The 19,520-nt window shown below is 50.1% G+C and overlaps 5 protein-coding genes across 5 annotated transcripts; 2 read left to right on the forward strand and 3 right to left on the reverse strand.

The window, feature by feature from the left end:
- The first annotated feature begins 4,789 nt into the window (after nt 1–4,789).
- On the forward strand, nt 4,790–8,142 carry FOBCDRAFT_215709 (fungal-specific transcription factor domain-containing protein). The gene is made up of 2 exons (XM_031174253.3): nt 4,790–6,024; nt 6,072–8,142. Exons 1-2 carry the CDS (start codon nt 5,130–5,132, stop codon nt 7,739–7,741), a joined length of 2,565 nt encoding a protein of 854 aa, XP_031051038.2. The 5' UTR covers nt 4,790–5,129; the 3' UTR covers nt 7,742–8,142.
- Nucleotides 8,143–9,754: 1,612 nt separating this feature from the next.
- FOBCDRAFT_288806 (uncharacterized protein) lies at nt 9,755–10,658 on the reverse strand (the record flags this gene model as incomplete). Its single annotated transcript, XM_031174254.2, has 2 exons — nt 9,755–10,029; nt 10,082–10,658. 2 exons carry the CDS (start codon nt 10,656–10,658, stop codon nt 9,755–9,757), a joined length of 852 nt encoding a protein of 283 aa, XP_031051039.2.
- Nucleotides 10,659–11,143: 485 nt separating this feature from the next.
- FOBCDRAFT_215716 (nucleophile aminohydrolase) lies at nt 11,144–13,312 on the reverse strand. Its single transcript, XM_031174255.3, has 4 exons — nt 13,088–13,312; nt 12,897–12,992; nt 12,076–12,820; nt 11,144–12,027 (listed from the first exon to the last, which is right to left on the reverse strand). Exons 1-4 carry the CDS (start codon nt 13,100–13,102, stop codon nt 11,444–11,446), a joined length of 1,440 nt encoding a protein of 479 aa, XP_031051040.2. The 5' UTR covers nt 13,103–13,312; the 3' UTR covers nt 11,144–11,443.
- A 597-nt stretch (nt 13,313–13,909) lies between these two features.
- On the forward strand, nt 13,910–16,892 carry FOBCDRAFT_215717 (WD40-repeat-containing domain protein). Its single transcript, XM_031174256.3, has 3 exons — nt 13,910–14,869; nt 14,925–15,026; nt 15,075–16,892. The coding sequence occupies exons 1-3, from the start codon at nt 14,405–14,407 to the stop codon at nt 16,659–16,661; spliced, it is 2,154 nt and encodes a 717-aa protein (XP_031051041.2). The 5' UTR covers nt 13,910–14,404; the 3' UTR covers nt 16,662–16,892.
- FOBCDRAFT_215719 (uncharacterized protein) lies at nt 16,877–19,160 on the reverse strand. Its single transcript, XM_031174259.3, has one exon. The coding sequence runs from the start codon at nt 18,661–18,663 to the stop codon at nt 17,137–17,139; it is 1,527 nt and encodes a 508-aa protein (XP_031051044.2). The 5' UTR covers nt 18,664–19,160; the 3' UTR covers nt 16,877–17,136.
- Between the last annotated feature and the right edge of the window lie 360 nt (nt 19,161–19,520).

Raw genomic sequence — 19,520 nt, forward strand, 5'->3', positions numbered from 1 at the left:
TGTTCGGGCTCCCAACCTTCGGGTTGATCCCGGTTTAGTGGACATTTTCCTAATCCCTGACCGAAGGATCGGTACTCTTGTAGACACCGATGAAACTCTGCAGCTCTCCACGAATGCAGCCGCTAAAGCTGACCTGCGCAAGATGATCACTGCCTTATCGGCTCCTGATAGTGTGTGTTTGAGATTGGTCCTCTCTCGGGACCGGCCGACACTTACGAGCAACGTTGGATTGGATTTGAGCAGTACCGAACTGGCTTTGACCCTGAAGATAGAAGAGCCGAGTTGAAGTCGATCACAGATGGCATTCATGTAAGCTAAACTGTACCGCGCAACGATGAGAAATGACTACAGCGCAATGGTTGTGTAGTAACGGCGAAACGGTTGGAGTGCCTAACCGAAAGAATGCCTATGCAGTCTTCTGTCCTTGCTGTGTGATGTGATGCGTACCACCAACCAGGGGACTATTGTCAAGCCGCCAAGGCGTCAAGCAAGGCTTCTGATAACCCCCGCGGTTGAGCCAACTACGACCATAAACGTACGTAAGGAGTGATAGGATCGGTGGGATGTTGATGTTCTAGAAATGTGGCTGCGACGCTTAAAGCTTCGAAACATAGGGAGGGTTGCTTCGTCGAATTTGCGGACATGCATGGTGAAGCACATTCGGATGTGGTGGACAGCCATGCTTCACACTTCACGATAACTAGTGCAGGGCAGTTCAAATCTCATGGTGGTGTGACGCGACGGTGCAGAGCATACGATCCTTGATAGCTGGACACTGGATACTTTTGAAAAGTGCTTCGCATGGATACGTGTTACTAGACAGGGCGATGATGGCAACCGTTGCAAATGGCTGAGGACAGCGCTGTGCGTAGTGGTGTTGAAGTGGTTCCAGATGACGAGAGCGGCGTGCATAGGTGTGGCTGTCTGTCCTCAGTGCGAGGGTAGCATCCATCTCTTGCATGCAAGCAACCACTTTCTTGGAATCGCTGAAGTGTGAAATCTTGGAAATTCGGAAGCCATTTGTAATGAGAATATTTAGCAGTAACACAAACTTTATAGAGTCCTGTAAAAATTGAGAATGTGCTGTGGTTTTACACCTGGCATTCCATCCTCCTGTCCTTGAAACCTTCGGGTTTCTCGGCCGAGGAGGCGTGGGTCAAGCTCTGGGACTTCCTCTGGGACTTCACGGTCTCGGGCTCTATCCGTAAATTGAGAAGGGATCATATCGTAATTCTAGACCGAATGGAAAATGCTGGTGAGCCAAGTAAACAGGCTTGCACAGCAGATAAATTGTCTCCGAAGTTGTGAGTCCATAAATGATGTAAGTGGACGGGCGCAATTCAGCACGAGAGAGGGTCGAGTGGGGGGAACCAGCAAGGGCTGTTGACTGCATGGACCAAGACGGTTGAAGTTAGACAGCGCCTAGTCTGTGTGACATGGCTGAAGAAGTCTGGTGGAAGAATGCATAGAAGCTCTGACAACGCCTAAACTGCTTCTGAGGCGCCGCCTCGGTTGACCGCTAGGCAACTGGGTGATTAGCCTTGTCGTGACTAATTGGTCTCAGGATCAACCGCTAAGAGACATGTACCGCAATGTTCCAAGTGTCTCCGTGGTATTGCCGCCAGTCGAATTTCTCGTCACCATAATCATGGCGTGAGTTGGTAATGGTCAGATAAACCGAGCAGTCGGAACAAATCTGTATGTTTCCGACACAGCTATGATTGTCCAGTTATCAGTGAGGGATGTCCTGATTGTCTCAAAGCATGGGGGTAATCAGCCCTGTTCATGTCATCCTGGGCCACGGCTTGCCATGTGTTGTGCGCGGTTGTCTTGCGTGTGATCCTGCGGGGTGAGAGATTCGTTGGTTCCACTGCCTCTCACCAGCTTGGTCTTGGGCTGCCAGGGCAATTGAAGATATGTGGTAAGGTAAAGTGGAAGGCGGCCAGCAAACGCGGAGGTAGGACTTGAGCGGATACTCGTTTCGAGGTTCGACGTCGCCAACCTAGCAAAACTGCAAGAAAGCCTGGCTCTGGAGCCTCTGGATAATATCTTTCATGACGGCGCTGTTGCCAGATGAACGTTAGCATCTGTGTCGTGCTGTTGTAGGCAATAGGGCCCCTGTTCTTAATTGATTTGCACAATGCCGGCACGGTAGGCCTTACAAGATCCACGGTTGCAAGCGAGCTAGAACCGAGGTAATTTCAAGATTGACTGACGCTTCTATCGTCTGCTGTTGTTGCTACTGGTACTGCTGCTCCTCCTCCGCCTCTCCACTGTAAGGAGGTAGCTACCTAGGTGGCTAACGCAGCAAGCAGGATTAATCGTGAGCCTTGGCAACCCCAGGCTGCTTGGCCCTTTTGCTTCTGAGAGGCGGGGAGACTTTGTTTTGTCACAGCGCGAGTGGTTAAGCTGTCGATAATGGATGCATGGGGAGTGGATGAGGTTGTCTTCAGTGGAGATGGAGATGGTTGAGACGAAGGAATGGACATTTTTGATTGGGCAGTCACGTTGCAAAAGGACCTGACCTGACCACGGTCAAGGGTGCTTACGATGCCCCGGGAGTGGATCGCTTTAGCGCCTATGGTTGTGGATATGGAACTGCAACTGCAAATGCAAATGCAGCGGATGATTTTAAGGTGCACCCGGCGGCGGTTTTGTCACCCTTGTCGCTACATGGATCCAGGATGTCTGTATGCAAGTCTCCTTGTCTGGTGCATCCTGGCCTGTCTTGGCTCTTTTGTCGCTTGAGATAGGTACCTAGCTCGCACGCAATAAAGATCTTTTGTTTCCATTACGGATATGATAACGGATATCTTATCTTCCTGTCGTCAGGAACCATTCGAACCTGCATCTGTCGATGCTATGTGATCGACAACTGCCAAGAGCTACAGTATCGTCCAGTACTGTAGTGACAACCAGTGACAGTGGGAGAAGTTGACTTATCGCAGCCTCGTCGGCGATTCCGAGAGTGTCTGAGAGATAAGTATCTTACCTCCAGTCTACAGTCTGAACTGACTTGTACGACAGAAAGGTGAAAAGCTTGGACAGATTGAATTTGAAGCCTCTTTTCCCCTGAGTTCTTCGAATTTTTTTTTCTCCCATAGCGTCAAACTACTTGCGCACCAGACTATCTACGGTGTCAGTGTCAGTATGCAGGTTCCTTCTTGATCTTAGCCCCAAACCGTCACTCTGCCAGCCCGTTGTGTCATGTATGATGAGCTATCTAGACTGGAAGCATAGACCTATGCCGGAACAAAGCTCCTTACAGAGTTTACAAGACTGGATTGAGCCTCAGGTGTGCTTCGGCCGTATACCGTTGTCATGTCGGCTCCAGACGGTTTTTCATCTAGACGAGAGGATGCTACGTGACAAGCCACAAAGAGGAACAAAACTTGCCTAATTCTCCTACATTACCTGGGTTCCCTTGCAAATCTTGGATATTCACGCATCAATCTTAACTCATCTCTAGTTATTACCGGCGGCTTTTATGCTTTGAGGCTCTATTCCCTTTGCGCAATCGTCCCCGACTTGGCGCTCGCTGCACTCTTTCCCGGACTTGGCCTAGATTTTCAACCTTGTCTTGAGTGCTCCCTTGTCCGCGACGATTACAGTACAGAATAAGAGTTTCGTGAGTCCAATCTGTCCAAGATCCGAGAGTTGGGGGGGAACTCGGGCGGAAGAGAGCGAGTGAGACCTTGCTCTACAAGGGACGGACTCGATGAACATGGGCTGGCCAAATCAGAACCCCCAGGCAATGTGGGAACGGCCAAGGGCAGTTATACCGGTGTATGAACAGCGCTAGGTGCCTCGCAGCGCTATACCGACGGCCACTAAACCGCTCATGGAGATCAAGCCGGGGGGGCTTAACCCCCCGTAGGCCGCCGAACGATGGGAGGTTCTATCCACCCGACTTGGGGCGGGTGCTTGCTGGCTTACCCCAAAGACTTACAGGGTCGGCAGGGAAAGAATGAACCACTTTCCTGGGGCTAGAGATAGATACTTACGACTGCTCACATTCCACACGACAAACAAGGTACCTTAACCGTAACGAACTTGTTTGGTTGCAATTACACTTACCATTTCGTACCGTAGCGAGTAGCCACGCCCACGCAATCTTCGATCCCGCCCCTCCCCTCCATCTTCCCGTCATTGTGAGTGAAGTTTTCCTGGTTCAGGTCGTCGTCTCTCCATATTTCTCTTCCTCTTCTCCAAACAACGACGTATGAAGGAGGCCCGCGTTGCCGCTATCTACTGTAGACATCACCGCCAGCACCGGCCAAGACACACCGAGAGAGATTGAGATTGGACTGGGTCCGTTGAGACTGAAACCATTTTCTTATTGCCAGGGGAATCCCTTCTGTGGTTGTCACTAGTTAACCTATTCTGCTCCTCTACCTCGGCCGAAATGGAGATGGCATCCAAGGATCCCCCGCTGATCATCGCAAAAAGACACGCTTGCTTGGGTTTGGGACGATGATGCCAACGCCAGAGCCAGTGCCAGAGACAGAGCCACAGCAAGACAAGCCAGAGCCAACGGTGCCCCCATCATGGGAGTCCATCCCCCATCCCCCTCTCTCCACTCCCGTCTCTCATCAGACGTCCCGCTCTCTCGATCTTAAACGTGCCTATCTGCTGTAGGTACATCACTACGCTATTTCACGCTACCACTCCTTGTAATGAACTTCACCCACACCCCTCACTCTCCCTGCACCCCTCATGTGCACTGCTCCCCATCATGATCCCTGCCGCGGCTTCAGGGTCTTGATGCTGCTCTCAAGTACTGGGCGATACCCTCCTCTATCTCTGAACACCCCTCGCCTCTTCTATCTGGTCTTCATCTTGCCTTATACCGTCCTAGAGCGCCACTTCCATATTCATACCCCGTTCCTGAAGACTTCATACTTTAACATCGTGTTTCCACCGTTTCTAAGATCTCCCCGTTGTCTATACTCTTATGAGTTCCTCATATCCAAATTCTTTAACTGTACCACTACTCCACCACCAACTTCACCTCGACTCTTCTCAACATACACATTAACTTGACTCAACTTGGCTATATACCTTGGTCTCAACAACTCTCTCAACACCCATCCACCTCTTACACATTTTACCCCTTCAACTTCACGAACATGACAGCCGCCATGTCACAACCGACCGTCACGGTCAAGGATCCCTCTGCAGTACGAAAGCGCAGAAGACGTGCTCCTGCTGGTGGCGCTTCTGATGATTGTTTCTCTTGCTCCAAGAAGAACATCAAGTGTGACCGTAGAAGACCATACTGCTCTCAGTGTCTCGAGGTTGGCAGTGAATGTTCTGGTTATAAAACACAACTTACTTGGGGAGTTGGCGTGGCCAGTCGAGGCAAGCTTCGTGGCTTGTCTCTGCCCATTGCAAAAGCTCCCCCTGTTACTCGTGAACCTAGAAAACACTCGACTGCATCATCAAGAAGCTCTGCCATTGCTCGTTCAGGGACGGAAGATGAAGTCAGCCGGATGCGCCAAGGCCCTATTGATATTCCTGCAGTGACACAAGTCGCTTCTGCACCTACAACACCATTTACCATGGCAGGATACGACTACCTCTCTATCCCCCATCCTGAGCATGCAACCCCTATCCACCAAGGAAACTGGGGTGCGGTCAACTATTCTCCCGCTCAAGAAACAGCACAAAATCTTCATCGATTCCCGGTGCCTCTTGTAACAGAAAACCTCTCATCTTCTATCGATCCCCTTACTCCCGACGTTGGCTACGTATCGCCCATGAGCCAGTCTTATACCAGAGACGACGTCTCTTATGTTCACAGCCCGTCCTACATGTACGACAGCTATACAACAGGCACCAGCTCTCCTGGTCCTCAGAGCCCCCCAGCATCCCTCTACGCCGAACACGCAAGGACCTTCGCCCCGACCTCATGCCCCAGCCTCGCCCATGCTCCTTCAGAAATGAGCTCCAGCCTTCACTCGCATGCCGATACCTTTGACTCGCAAATGGGCAACAGGATGGTTCGGGATTGTGATTCATTCGGTAAGCTCAGATGGAACCAATGAATTCCTTGGTTCTAACGTGTGCAGGCGTGCCTGAAGTCGATACATATGGCGCCAGCTACAGCTCGATGCCGATCTCCTGGCAGTCTCCATCGATGCAAGATGAAGATGTTAAATCTCATCATTCGGACTTTGCTCCCTCGGGTTGGCCAACCGCTTCCGAAAATCATTCTGTTCATGTGAGCCAGGACCTCATCTCCAAGATGCCCTTTTTCATGGATTACTACGAGAACATCATGTGTCCCTCCATGGTCTTTATCGACGGGCCACACAACCCATTTCGAGACCATATTCTGCGACTAGCTGTAAACAGCCAGAGTTTGAGCCATGCAATTTGTGCTCTTGCATCCTGCAATCTCCGCATGAAGAGGAAACTGAGTCTCGGACGTGATACACGAGATCTTTCTGAGAAGTTGATGGCTGACAAACATGCCGCCGAAGCCATGGCAGACACTCAGCCCGACGACCTGTCCCTCGCCGAGGAATACCAACACCGTAACCTGGCTGTGCACCTATTAAACGAACAACTCAACGACCGGACCAAAGCAATTCACGATTCAGTCCTTGCTACGATCCTCCTACTGTGTCATTACCGCATGGTTGAGTCCGGTATCGCCAAATTCCATACTCAGTTTGCTGGTGTCAGCAAGATTCTTGCTCTTCGAACTCAGCATCTTGCAACATCTAGCAATTCTGCCTGGATGGAGGCTATTTTCAACTACTTTGACGCCATTTCTGCCAGCATCAACGAGCGCGAGTCCCAAGTGTATCCCGGTTTCAGTGGGGTGTCAGACTCTCAACTCTTGCCTGTTGGAGCCGAGAACCTGGTGGGGTGTGACCGCGAGCTCTTCAAGACCATTAGCAGACTCGGACGCCTGAATCTATTGTCTCAGAATCGCTCCGTACGAAAACCAGCTGCCGCATATGGAACTCATGAAGTACCTGAACGATCACCGTCCTTGTCTTACATCTCCCCACTAGGTCACGCTCGGCGAGAATCTCTCACAGGGTTTAATGTGAACGATCAGATAGGAGACATGAGCAGTGTCACTAGCCATGGTCTCGGTGATGGGCGATCAAACACGGGAATCCACGAGGATCGAGCTGCGCCAACAAGTGCCCCGGCCACGTCTTACGAAGAAGGTCGCTCCCTATTTTGGCATGAGTGGAAAGAAGCACGGCTAGCCCTCCAAAATTGGAACTTCGATGCTTCCAGGGTCAGCGCCTCACTTCCTGAGCCCTGTACACAGAGTCAACTACGAGACCTGGAATCCCTCTCTGAGGCTTTCCGCTATGCCGCCCTATTATACACGGAGCGACTAGTGAGCCCATCGTTACCTTCAGGCCACCAGAGCATCCAGAGCCTTGTCAGCCAGGTGGTCTATTACGCAACGAACCTGGACACAGGAAGTAGCGCCGAGAAGTTTCTACTCTGGCCCCTTTTCGTTGCGGGCTGCGAATGCGTCAACGAATTACAGCAAAACATGGTGCGGTCCAAGTGTCGTGATATCATGTTCCGTTCTGGTTACATGAACAATTTGGCGGCTCTGGAGGTGCTGGAGAAGTTGTGGGCCCAAGATTGGGCGGGAGAAGAGCCGTTGATGTTGGGGACCAGGACCGGGGATCAACGCGGACCGTTCAACTGGACCAAATGCATCGGGGGACCCGGAGTGGAGGTGGAGTGGATCATGTTTTGATGTGCAGGGATGTTCGGCGATTGACATGTGAAGGCGTTTGTGCTCGGACTGAACTGGGCTGAGATGATGGGATGGGAATCAGGGATTTGGATCAAGTTACAAGGGGCTGTCATGAATTGCAGACAGGCGTGGGTAGGGGTTGGTGAAGTTGGCCGGTCTTGTTAGCCTAATGATGTGTGTCATATTCGGATTCGGGACTACTGTGGGATTAAGTTTGGGAGTTTAACTTGATGGAAAGGCTAGTATCATCATCTTGTATTATGTAACGCAGGCAACGCAACAGCATACGGAACGGTTACGTTAGAAAGGAAGCAAGGCGTTTCGGTTTAGCATATTAGGACAGACCTTCTGGAGTTGGGTACGTACTGAATATAGTCCAAAGAGACCGAGATTAAAACGAATTTTCACCTGAAAAGTGTCAAACTACCGCTACTGCCAGTCAACGATTAAGGAGTAAGGAGTCGAGAGTGACCCTCACATCCAGGATATGCCGAGGGTGCTAGTGAAGCCATTGTGAAAGACGATGCAAGATTTGGCAGTTGCAAAGACGTTACAGGGCTGGACTAGGTTGAATACAGCCTCTAACTTTCAGCCTCCTTTTTTATTTCCAGCTAGCTTTTACCACGTAGTACTCCTAAAAGCGAAAGGTTAGAGTCTGGCTTGCAGCGGCGCCACCGCGGGTTGACTCCGCTGTACCTGGCGGAGCCGGCCGAAGGTGAAGGGCTTTTACAAGAGCACAGCTGGACGAGGATTGATAAGGCGCGGTTAGATCGTTGATTGGTTAAGATTGAGACAAGACGATGTCTAACCCACTATCAGATATTTTTTTGGCCGATTCAAGCCAGAGTTTGAAAGTGTGAGTGTGGGGATGGGAATGGGAATGGGTTCAATGATCGACATTAGGGATGATTTACGGTAATGGAGTTGGGATGGGTCCCTTGTAAGTTGCTTGAACTCTGTCAAGTACCGGTACGGTAGTACTTGTTGTGTAAACGACAGATGCATGGTGATATAGTTACGTATTCTACACCGGGATACCACCTTGCACCACGTTGCGCTGTCACTTTGAATGAGACATGCAACAGTATGATAATCAGTCAATGCAACTTCAAATGGAGATTGCAAGGCTATTGCAATGCTTATTCCCACATCCAGGTATATGTAGTCGTAAGAGGGTTTTATTATGATCGAGAACGGAGACAGTCAAACGCAGAAACATATCCTAGTCAGCGATCTCCTTCCTCAACGTAACATCACAAGCAAAATCCAAAAAGCTAAAAGGATCCTCCCTTCTCTCCACATCCATTCGGCCTTGTCTCCTGGAGCTAGTAGGGGTGGGCAAAACGCCACGACATGTAACAATCCTGCTGAGCCTTGCTGGTAGTGTACAAGGATGGGGGGGATGGCTTCGGTGAGAACGGCGAACGATCAAGGAAAAAAAGGCATAGCTAATGCTGGTTTCAGGAGTGAAAACAGACATGGCCGAGGCTGGGGGAGATGGGGGGTGGTGTGCATACAGGGCAGGCTAAACCTGAGGCTGATGAGGTTTGTCATTCTGAGATTGATGCTATTCCCGACGAGGTAGGTCAAACACAATTTGGGTTGGGTTCCTTTGTGGTGATTAGGACGGGATAGGGTAGGATGGGGTGTAAGACATTAAAAGAATACATCTAGAAATGAGAAATGAACTATCAGGGAAGGGGTGGAAGTGCAAAACAGATGGGTACGACCAACTAACGTGGAGTTGTCATGGGGTTAGATTCAACGTTACGCCCGCAATCACATGTACGCTATCAATCTGAGAATAGTTTCGGTTTCCTATACCTCTTACTTGAAACCATGCACATACAGAATGATGCGGGCCAGAGCGTGGGTTGTGTTGTGGCCGTGGGTGTATCGTAACGGCTGGGGAGTTTGTGTTACGGCATCTTAATCAAAGTTGATAACCGCGTCTGCCGACCAGAGCATCGGGTCTCCTCCTCGAGGCCCGCCTGCTTGGTACCTAGGGTGCAACTACCGGTTCAGCGAGACGTGGGTACTCGTTGTTGTAGCAGTGCCATGGAGTTGTTCGTCAAGGAGTGGCTGTGATGTAGGAGGTTGCTCAGTTATGGGGTCCTCGTCATCATCATCCTCGCCATCGTGGACCCAGTCCATCATGTCCGGGGACTCGACGCTTTCCTTTGTCTCAGGTGTATTCTCAATCTCAGAAAACAAAGGGGGCTGTGGTCGACTTGGCTCAGGGAGCTGTACCTCGCATGCTCGGTCATAATGTTGCTCGGCGAACTGTTCTGGGCCAAGTCAGCTTCTCTCCTCTGTAATACCCCTGAAGGCTTTACTCACCACTGATCGTCCAGTAAGTTTCCTCTGGCTGGTCCTCGAAGAGCTCCTTAGAACATCGTAGACCATCTTTGATCACGACAAGATCCCAAAGACGCAAGCTCCTCAACTGGTCTATCCTCCTCATAGCCTTGCTTCGATTCCATTTCCTCGCGACCGTTACATCGTACAGCATAAGACCATACTCATACGTCCACTCTGCCACCCACTGGATCTCCTCGAGCTTCATGGCGCGGACACTCTCGCGGAACGCGTTGTCAAGGCACTCTCGGTTCTGCAATACGATGCTCAACATTCTCTGTTGCTCGGGGGGGTAGTCCAGGGGGACTCCGCGCTGGAGATTTGTCCATTTGTGGTATCGCTCAACGAGTTCTGTGTTAAATTCACGTTTGTGGCAGTCCTCACAGAGCCAGAGGTAACTAGTGACGACGAGGACTCTTTGACGCGATGGGGGACAGAGGCCTTTGCAAGCTTGAGTGCATCCGACCTTGAAGAGGAGCTTGTGCAGGCATTGCTCGTATCGAATGATAGCGACACCGCAAGGCATATCGTCGCTCAGTGTCCCTCGCTGTTCAGTCATATGCGTCGTATAGGGAGGGGAAAGAGGAAAAGGTATGATGATGAGAGCTTCACGTTGTTTAAGTAGATTTGAAGAAGCACCGTAGAGTTTCAAAAGCGTTGATAGGTATCGCCTTCGTGACTTGAGCTACGCAAAACGTCCTTTGGCAGTTAAGGTAAGGTAGTTACAGTTGAATCGGTCGTCATCGTCGAGGGCAAGTCTCGTTTGGAAGTAGCCATAGAGCAACACACTGCCTCTGAAGTCATCACCACCAAGTAATTTTCCCTATTTACCAGTGCCTCAACAGTATGGCTTGCCTGTGTGTGCTGTTCATGATATTGTGCGGAAGCTGTTGAACTCTCACGTATATTTGACCGTGAAAGGGGCGAGTGACAGCGAATGAGCACTCTGGCTTGACGGAGAGACGGCAAAAGCCATTGGTGCCTAGAAATTAAACGCATCTGTCACCATGTTAACCGAGTCCCTTAAACATAGAGGCGTTGTCGTACAGTAAACTTTGATTCCCATTTTGTTCTTATGACTCGATATGGTGATTTCGATACGAGGGTATCCATGAAAGTAAAGAGAGAGAAAAAAAAAAAAACAATTCCGAAATGCCAATCTAGAGTACACTGAATTTCACACCTCAACACCATGCCACAAGCGCCGAGATATTCGGTGCGATGCCCAAGCACACACGGTCATAAAATAAACTCAAACCAAGTCTCGCACCCCCTAGACCCCTTCTATCATGCCATTTTCCCAGATTACCTTGCCTTATTCCCCAGCCTTCCCCTCCCCTCCTTTTAAGACCCCGCATGCGATGCGAGCGTCAGTTCAGGGAAATACCGCGAAAGCTTCCTAGGATTATGCACATCTGCCCTCGTTGGCTCTTCTGTATCCGAGATTTGATCGTAATCGTTTGAACTTTGGCCTTGGTTGCCATCCAGCAGCTGAACAGATCGTCTCTTAACTTTGATGTTTCCCTGTGCTGGGGCTGGTTTGTTGCCTTGTTCACTTGGCGGGGTTGTCTGTGCAGGTGGAGGCTGCGCTTGTGGTTGAGGCACAGGTATCGACTCACACACAGGAGCTACCTTTCTGGTCTGACGGCACATATCGGGACTGAGGCTCCTAGGTGGGCCAAAGTTGAGAGTGCCTGTCATCATCTTGCGGTAACCATCAAGCTCCTGTTGCTGCCGATCAACTCCCGCAGGACTAGCAACGTCACTTCGGTTCTTCTCATTTGATGTAAGTCCCTTAGCCTGGACAAATGCACTGGAGCGAACGTGGTGCGGATCACGTTCGTAGTACTTGTCGATTATCGGATGGACCATGACGGTCTGTCTGTGGATTGTCAAGATGGAATTTGTTGGTACGTTGACCCAATTCTCTGCTTCAAGTCAGCCCCTCCCCTTCAATACCCAGAGCATTTGCATACCTCTCTCAAACGTCAGGGGTTCGCTTGCAACAAGTACAATGTCAGCGCCCCGATCCTTGCGTTCCATCTGGTATTGCTTGTCACTTGCAGATTGTGTTCGTGTTGTCCATTGGGTTCCGGAAGAATAGTATAAGCTGGCCGCCTCATCCTTGGAACTGCTAATGTATCGAGTGCAGATCACGCTATGGCCATCGGTGACAGCAAAGTTGAGCAAACTTCGGGTATCGACATCCTCATTCTGCAGTATACTTTCGGGAATCGCATCGGTCATCTCGTTGATCTGCACGATTGTGCGCTTCATAGCCTCTCGAAGAATAGTCGGACCAAAGCCAGTTTCGGGGCAAGCGCTTGGGTCGTGGCCAAGTCGCTCAAGAGTATCGAGGAAGAGGGCAAATGCCCACTCGCTATCCGTTCCGCCTTTGACGCCCAAATACCACTTGTCAGCGAGACGCTCGCCAAGGCGACGCTTGATGTATTTCCATCCACCCAGACCGCCATTGTGCATCCACATCAGACTACCGTGTGTGAAAGGGTGGCAGTTGTCTTCGCTTAGGGAACCTTCGGTCGTGGCACGAACATGGCCAAAGATTAGGCGGGAGGCGGTCTTTGAAGCGATTCGCTGCAGATTGGTGCAATTCCAGGCGGGAATGGTCGATGTGAAAAGGCAAGGCGCTGAGCCAAGCTTAGGATCGGTGTAGAAGCCTATGCCGAAGCCATCTGCGTTGTTCTGACCTCGTCTCGTATCCTGTAGATAGTTACATGTGTCAGTTATGATATGACGTTCCTTGGATTGTCGGTCAAAGAAATTGGGGTTGACCCACGAGACGCAACCGAGAATCAAATGATTGTTTGAGAATAGAATGAGTCGGATCGAGAATCAGCTTTGATAGAAGAATCTCGTCACTCCCTTTGTAGACCTGAAAGAGTTACGGTGTCAGTACTGTGTTCTGCGTGCGACCAAGAAGCCGGCTTCGGAGGTATAGATAAGGGATCTTGATTATAGGGGACTCACCAGAAAACGGCACATGATTTTGCCTTGTGCGCGCAAAGAAATCAATCTGGCCCGGAGGGGGGAAAAAAACAAAACAGATAGGTCAAGAGGGAGGACAGGTGCGAGAAAGAATAATAACAGAGAGGTGTAGGGAGAAAAATGCCTGGAGAAAAATAAGGGATTGCGTATTACGGAGACGGGAGGAGAGTGACTGTGAGAGAGTGATAATGGTGAGGGATGACACCATTGGCCTTGGAACTCTCAAGGGTTGCGTTGCTTCTTCCAGTGGATGCCAGGAGTGGCTATCGGTGAACGGGCCATCGGCTTTGGCGGGAGACAAGCCCAGGTTAGAGGTAAGACAAGGCTGAGAGGGAGGGGAGAGCGGCCAATGGGGATGAGTGAAAATAGGGGCACTTTAAAGGATTAAAGGATTTGAGGATTTGACTGATAGAACCAACGTGAGATGGCTACGATAGTGCATGAAAGCTATTGGTGCTGATGAGTTGTCATATGCTGCGCTAGGTACCACACATATGTATGTACCTAAAATACATGTTTTTATAGTATGAAGTACCTGCAGTAATCACTGATGGCATCATTCACGAGACTGCTTCTATCCTTGCATACGAGTTCAAAATTCCGGGGGATGGGCCCGCTGATAGTGGAGAATATCACGGCTCTCGTCATTTGAACTGCCTTCAAGTCCCGTTCAAAGCGTGACTCAACAACTCAATTCTTTGTTGCCCGTTTTCGCTTGAAATCTAGTTATGACTCGATTGCTTCTCATCACGTCAACGACCCCCTGCGAAGCCGTGATTTATGAAATGTCTTGTGTTAAAATGATCATTCAAAAGATATCATATTCAGGGGAAAAAAAGAAAATCCAGTTCTGCAGCCACCGCCAAAAGCGGGAGTCGCCACATCCGCATCGTTGACCCTTGCAGCTAGAGAGCTTTGAGCCACAGCTGACGTCGGCTAGCTGCACTGACGTCTTGTCCAACTGTGGCGCTACTAGGAAAGCCATTTTACGCGAGAACATCGCCCATTTACACGCTCCGCGGTTTCGCGACCGCGTCTTTGGCCTATGACATTGGCATGGTCCACTCTCGTCTCGCTTCAACCCCATCCCAGCCCGGCCTTTTGGCTCCTCTGGCAACCAAACTAAATCTGCAATTGGAGCCTCTTCTTTCCACCATATTCAATTTTCGACATGTTCTGATCTACGTCTCTGCAAATATTCGTCTCATCAATTCGTGAACTGTGACCTCTTCGCCACCATATATCGTCAGACCCGACTTCCCAGCCTCTCGCGGCTTCAACAGGGCATCGTTGCCTGCCATGTCCTCCGATGGCCCAGATACTCTTCCAACGCCTGCGTCATCGTCACGACCAAAAGGAACACCCTCGATAACACCTCGTCGTTTTAATCGCTTCTGGCAACCAAGACAGTTTCAGACTCAGCCGTTGCCAAAGTTTAGAACTGCTCTCGGGAGCTTGGACGAGTCCGATACTAACCAGCAGCCCATTTCGCCCCAATCGCTTCTTCATAGTGATCCTATTTTACCTTCTTCTCCAAGTGATAGATTCCAGGATGAATCACGGAAGAGAAAGCTTCAGGCCGAAGCTTCGGGTGATGAGGTTGTCTTCAAGAGGCCAACATTGAACTTGGATGATATGCCACCACTTCGATTCAGTACCACAACTACTTCAAGCAACACACTTCCAGGCAATGATAATGAAATTCAAATGTCAGAAAGCCAAATTAGTCTGGAGAGTCTTGATAGCTATAGAAAAGCTACCCTGGTAAGTTTGGCTTGGTCTGAAATTGCTTACACGATCTCTACTTACACCACATCAGAGCAATTTCTTCAGGACTAGCCGTGGAGTTGCTCGAACACTTAAAAAGTCACCTTTTCTCGTTCATACACCCAGCATCACCGAGGAACCTCAACCTGATAACGTATGTCATTATCCCCAGAGCCCCTGGCGTCACTGACATCATCACTAGGAGCTAGCCAACTACGCACCTAGGCCAATTCGAAAATTCGGCAATAGAGGCGTTGCATCACAATTACTCAACCGAGAGCATGGACTTGGATATTCAACTGGTCAAACATATCTTCACACACCAGCATACGACCCTCGAGCCGAGACAGCAAGGTTTCACAGCCGCTGCATCGATTCTTATGAATGTCTAACTCCTAGTGGCAGCCGTACCATCCCCTTCTGCCTTACAAGCACTCACAATGCCCCCGTGACGGCTGTCGGTGATGAAGAAGGTTGTGTTAGGTTCTTCGACACTTCTCCAAACGATGATCCCAACGAGGAAAAGGACTTGGGTGTTCACTCGGTTCATGACAATGCCATCTGGGATATGGACTTTTCCCAAGATGATATGCGTCTTGCGACTACAGCTGGTGATGCAGCTCTGATTATGGATGTTACGACCAAGTCTATTGCCGCTAGACTCGCAGATGGTCATTATAACTCGACCCGACAGATCGCTTGGCAGAAGGGCCAATCTATTGGCAACGTATTGACAACATCAGACAAGGCTGGTCGAATTCGTCTATGGGATTTGAGATGCCCTCATTCTCATGTGAGAAGTTTCTCAACGATCAGTAGCAGCGAGACAGGTCGTCGAACCGTCACTGTTCGAGATGAGACCATTAGACCATTCCAGGCCTCGACCGTGAACACTCTTGACAACACCCATGAGCGTACTGCCCATGGTAAGACCTCTCCTGCTTCCGTCACTGCAATCCAATGGCTTCCCGCTGGTCGTGAACATCTTTTACTCTCCGCTTCTGAGGCCGAAGCTGTTGTCAAGCTCTGGGATCTTCGGTACATCAACCGTCGTCACCAAGACAAGAGCACACCTCTCTCAGCTACCACCGTCCCCTCCAACCACGCCTGGCGTTCATATGGTATCACCTCTCTGTCTCTCAGCAGTGATGCCGCCCGTATGTACGCAGTGTGTAAAGATAACACCATATACGCTTACTCCATGTCTCATCTCATGCTTGGTCACGCTCCTGAGCTCAAAGACCTCGCCACTAAGAGGAGACCCATCGCAGCCCAAGGCCTAGGACCTCTTTATGGTTTCAAGCATGACTCTTTCGCAGCACGAACATTTTTTGTCAAGTGCAGAATGCGACCCAAGGGCCTCTCCCACTCATCCGACCTCCTTGCAGTGGGTAGCTCTGAGTCTTCAGTCGTGCTCTTTCCCACAGACGAGCGATATCTTCGATCTGCTTGTGCCCAGCGCGCTCACCTCCTTGATCCACCTGGATCTGCACCTACACCCTCCCGCTCATTCTCATCTGCCGCAGGCACTGAACCCACCTCCTCCACAATCCCCATCTTCCGCAATGGCACAGCTCTCGTCCATGGCCATCAACGTGAAGTTTCAAACGTCAGCTGGAGTTACGATGGCAAATTAGTCAGCGCGTCTGACGATTCTATCGTACGTCAGTGGCAGGAGGATGAAGGTCGGGCTCGGTACTTCAGACAAATCGGAGATTTTGGTGGTGAGCGATACATGGCGGGCTGGGCCGATGTGGGCAGTGACTGGGATGATGAAGATGATGAGTAACGAGTTGATAGCATGTTGCAGTAGCGCATAGCGTTTCTTTGATATTATACGATACCCTTCAGCCAACATGGGCGTTTCAAACATGTATGTTAGTTAGCAGAGCTCTCCACAGAGACTCGAGCACACAAGCGGGTTCATAAAGGGCATTTACAGATAGCATTCACGAGGAATGACAGTTTAAAAAGGTAGTATTCACGAATTGGAATCACAGTATAATCTTGTTCAAGGATATATCGTTTAGGTATTTATGACGTAAACTGGCTATCTCTGAATCTAGTGTCGTAATCGTTTCTTTGTAGAACGCTGAACGGCCGTGAACGGGTATCGAGTACAATCGTATGCGTGTGCTCTAGGTATAAAAATGCAACCAATTCCAGGTATAGACGTGCTTCCCCCCAATGAGGGTTATCCTGAATGCTTCAACTCCATAAAACGCCAAACAAATTGCAATCGCTGTCTGGAACAACTTTTCCTCTCATGCTTCAATAATCATTACCCCGCGGCCACGCCTAGCAGAGCATAATGCTCCCAGCAGGATAACACCAACAGTCAATACTATCAACCAGTTGAAGAGGCTCATGCTATCAAACTTCTTGGAGGCGACTTGAAGACAATCTTTCAACTCGTGCTCGGTCGTGTTTGTTTTGGCTGGCAGGCGCATTGGTCGCGGCAAGGTCTTGTCGAATCTCATAGACTTGGAAAAGGCTGGACAGAGTTCAATGGCTGCAGCATCATTCTTGGAGAGACCAGGATGGCCGATCGGGAGCTTAATCCCACTCTCTGGCTCCACTGTCGATGCGGTTGCACTGTAGTTCCAGATCTTCCAGACTAATTTAGTGCCGCTTGGTGCAAGCTTTGTAGATCGCTGAATTCTGTCTCTTGCGATAGAAACACTATCTCTGAGACGAGAGCGAAACGGGTGCAGTTGATCGACCAAGTCAAGCAGTGATGAGGTCGTACTGCCGCCACTTTCTTTGCGCGCTGGGGCATCACAGACCATGTCGAGCTGCTGAACCAAAAGTGTCATGTTGTCGAAAATGCAAATCGACTCTTGAACGATATCCTGCTTCTCGCGTGCTGTGAGCTGCCCCTCCATGCTAGCGAGTCGTCGCTTAAATTCTCGTTTCAAATCTTCCCCGTCCTCAGGAGTCTGGAAGTGGAAAAATCGGAGAGGCATCGTGTGAGTCGCATGGCGGTGAAAGTCGTCTATTGGGATCTCTTCGTCGGACAAGCCACTTGCACGCTTAGTTGGCCTTGATCTCTCTTCACAGGGTAGACGGTTTGGCTGAACTGGCGAAGGTAACCTGTCCCAAAAATCGTCTCCAGCTGATTCGAGTGTAGCTCTGATAAAACGGCCACCAGCAAAGAGTGCCATGAACAAGATATAGGAATATGCCATCAGCACATGAGGCCTATGTTGGACAGTTCTTTTGATGTGCTGTATAAATTCCCCCAATCGACCATTTTCTTCGACAAGCCGTAACTGTTCTTCAACAGTATCGTTGGACCACCCCGCCAAATTGGCAATGTCAGCCTTTAGACGATCTGAACGCGTTAACCCCGGGAGATACATTTGTTGGAGTATCGATTGCATCCTGCTGCAACTTGACAGCTCGTGAAGATCGGAGGCTGGGGATGCAGTTTCTGCTGAGTTTGGTGGAGTTTCCAGCTCACAGGTCTCGTCGGCCTCTCCGGGCAAATCTACAGGCAAGCCCGACTCAAGTATGTCGCGCCACAGCGTCTCAAAGGCGACATAAATAGGTGTAACGTGGAGTAAGCCGGTGATATAAGCGGATGAATCGGTAGCAAGAGGAGGCAACGCAAGCGGTAGCCGGGCGATAATAAGTTTGTTAAGCTTTGCGTGCACCGATCTTGTAGCAATGGCGACAGACTCGGCTAAGGAGAGGTCATGTTGGCGATGTTGAGGTTGGGGTAGGGGTAGAGGGTCGGACGCAGGTTGAGGCTGAGGATGTTGTGAGACGTCGGCTCGAAGCGAAGCCATCTCCGTTGGAGTTGACTGGGTTGTTTGGCCACCCTCAGGCCTGGACTTCAAGTAGAGGATTGGTTTTTTATTGCAGGTTGAGGTTTAGGTTATTGGTGTGCGACGAAGATAGTAGTACTTGGTTGTCAAGGTTGAGGTAGGGACAGAAAATATTCCAGATAAAGAGTGAGGAAGACAAGATGATGAGGACTAGGGTCGAACAGGAAATAGGTCAATTCAGGTTAGGCAAAGTGAATGTAGGGTTATGAAGGAGGAGGAAGAGTCGATTTCGGTCTGGCCTGGGTCGAGATGGAAGAGGACCCTGCAAATGGAGATGAAGGAGGCAACATGAACGATATTACAAGCGGAGCAGGAGCAGGTATGATGCCATGCCTTCCTCATGGAAGATTTATGACAAGGGAATGATTAAGAGCCTCTAAAATTCGACTCAAGTAGTACCTATTCACCGTTCCTTATGATTCTGAAAAGCTGTCTCTAGAGCTTAAGCTATCATCCACAGTGAGCTGCTTATCAAGCCACACCACGAATCAATATTGATTCACGCATGGAAAATCAAATCAAGCATGATGCAAAACGCCGCAGTCCTCTCATTCCCGCCAACGCCACATCAGGAACAAGGGCACTGTAGATCCCCCTCATGACAAGGGCCCATGACACGGAGTGCTACTGAAAAAAGAAGCCCCCCCCCCACTTGGAAACGTGAAGTCATGATCGGAATTTTGGCGTGTCATCGGTAATGGACCCGCTGGAAACAGGGATCTAACGCCAAAACGCTCCGGAGCTCTGGGTCGGACAGGGAAGAATGTTTAACGGAGCTGCTCCGGGCCAGGACAAGCATTCTATCGTTTGAGCATAGA

Source organism: Fusarium oxysporum, chromosome II (assembly GCF_013085055.1).
Source record: "Fusarium oxysporum Fo47 chromosome II, complete sequence".
Taxonomy (NCBI): domain Eukaryota; kingdom Fungi; phylum Ascomycota; class Sordariomycetes; order Hypocreales; family Nectriaceae; genus Fusarium; species Fusarium oxysporum.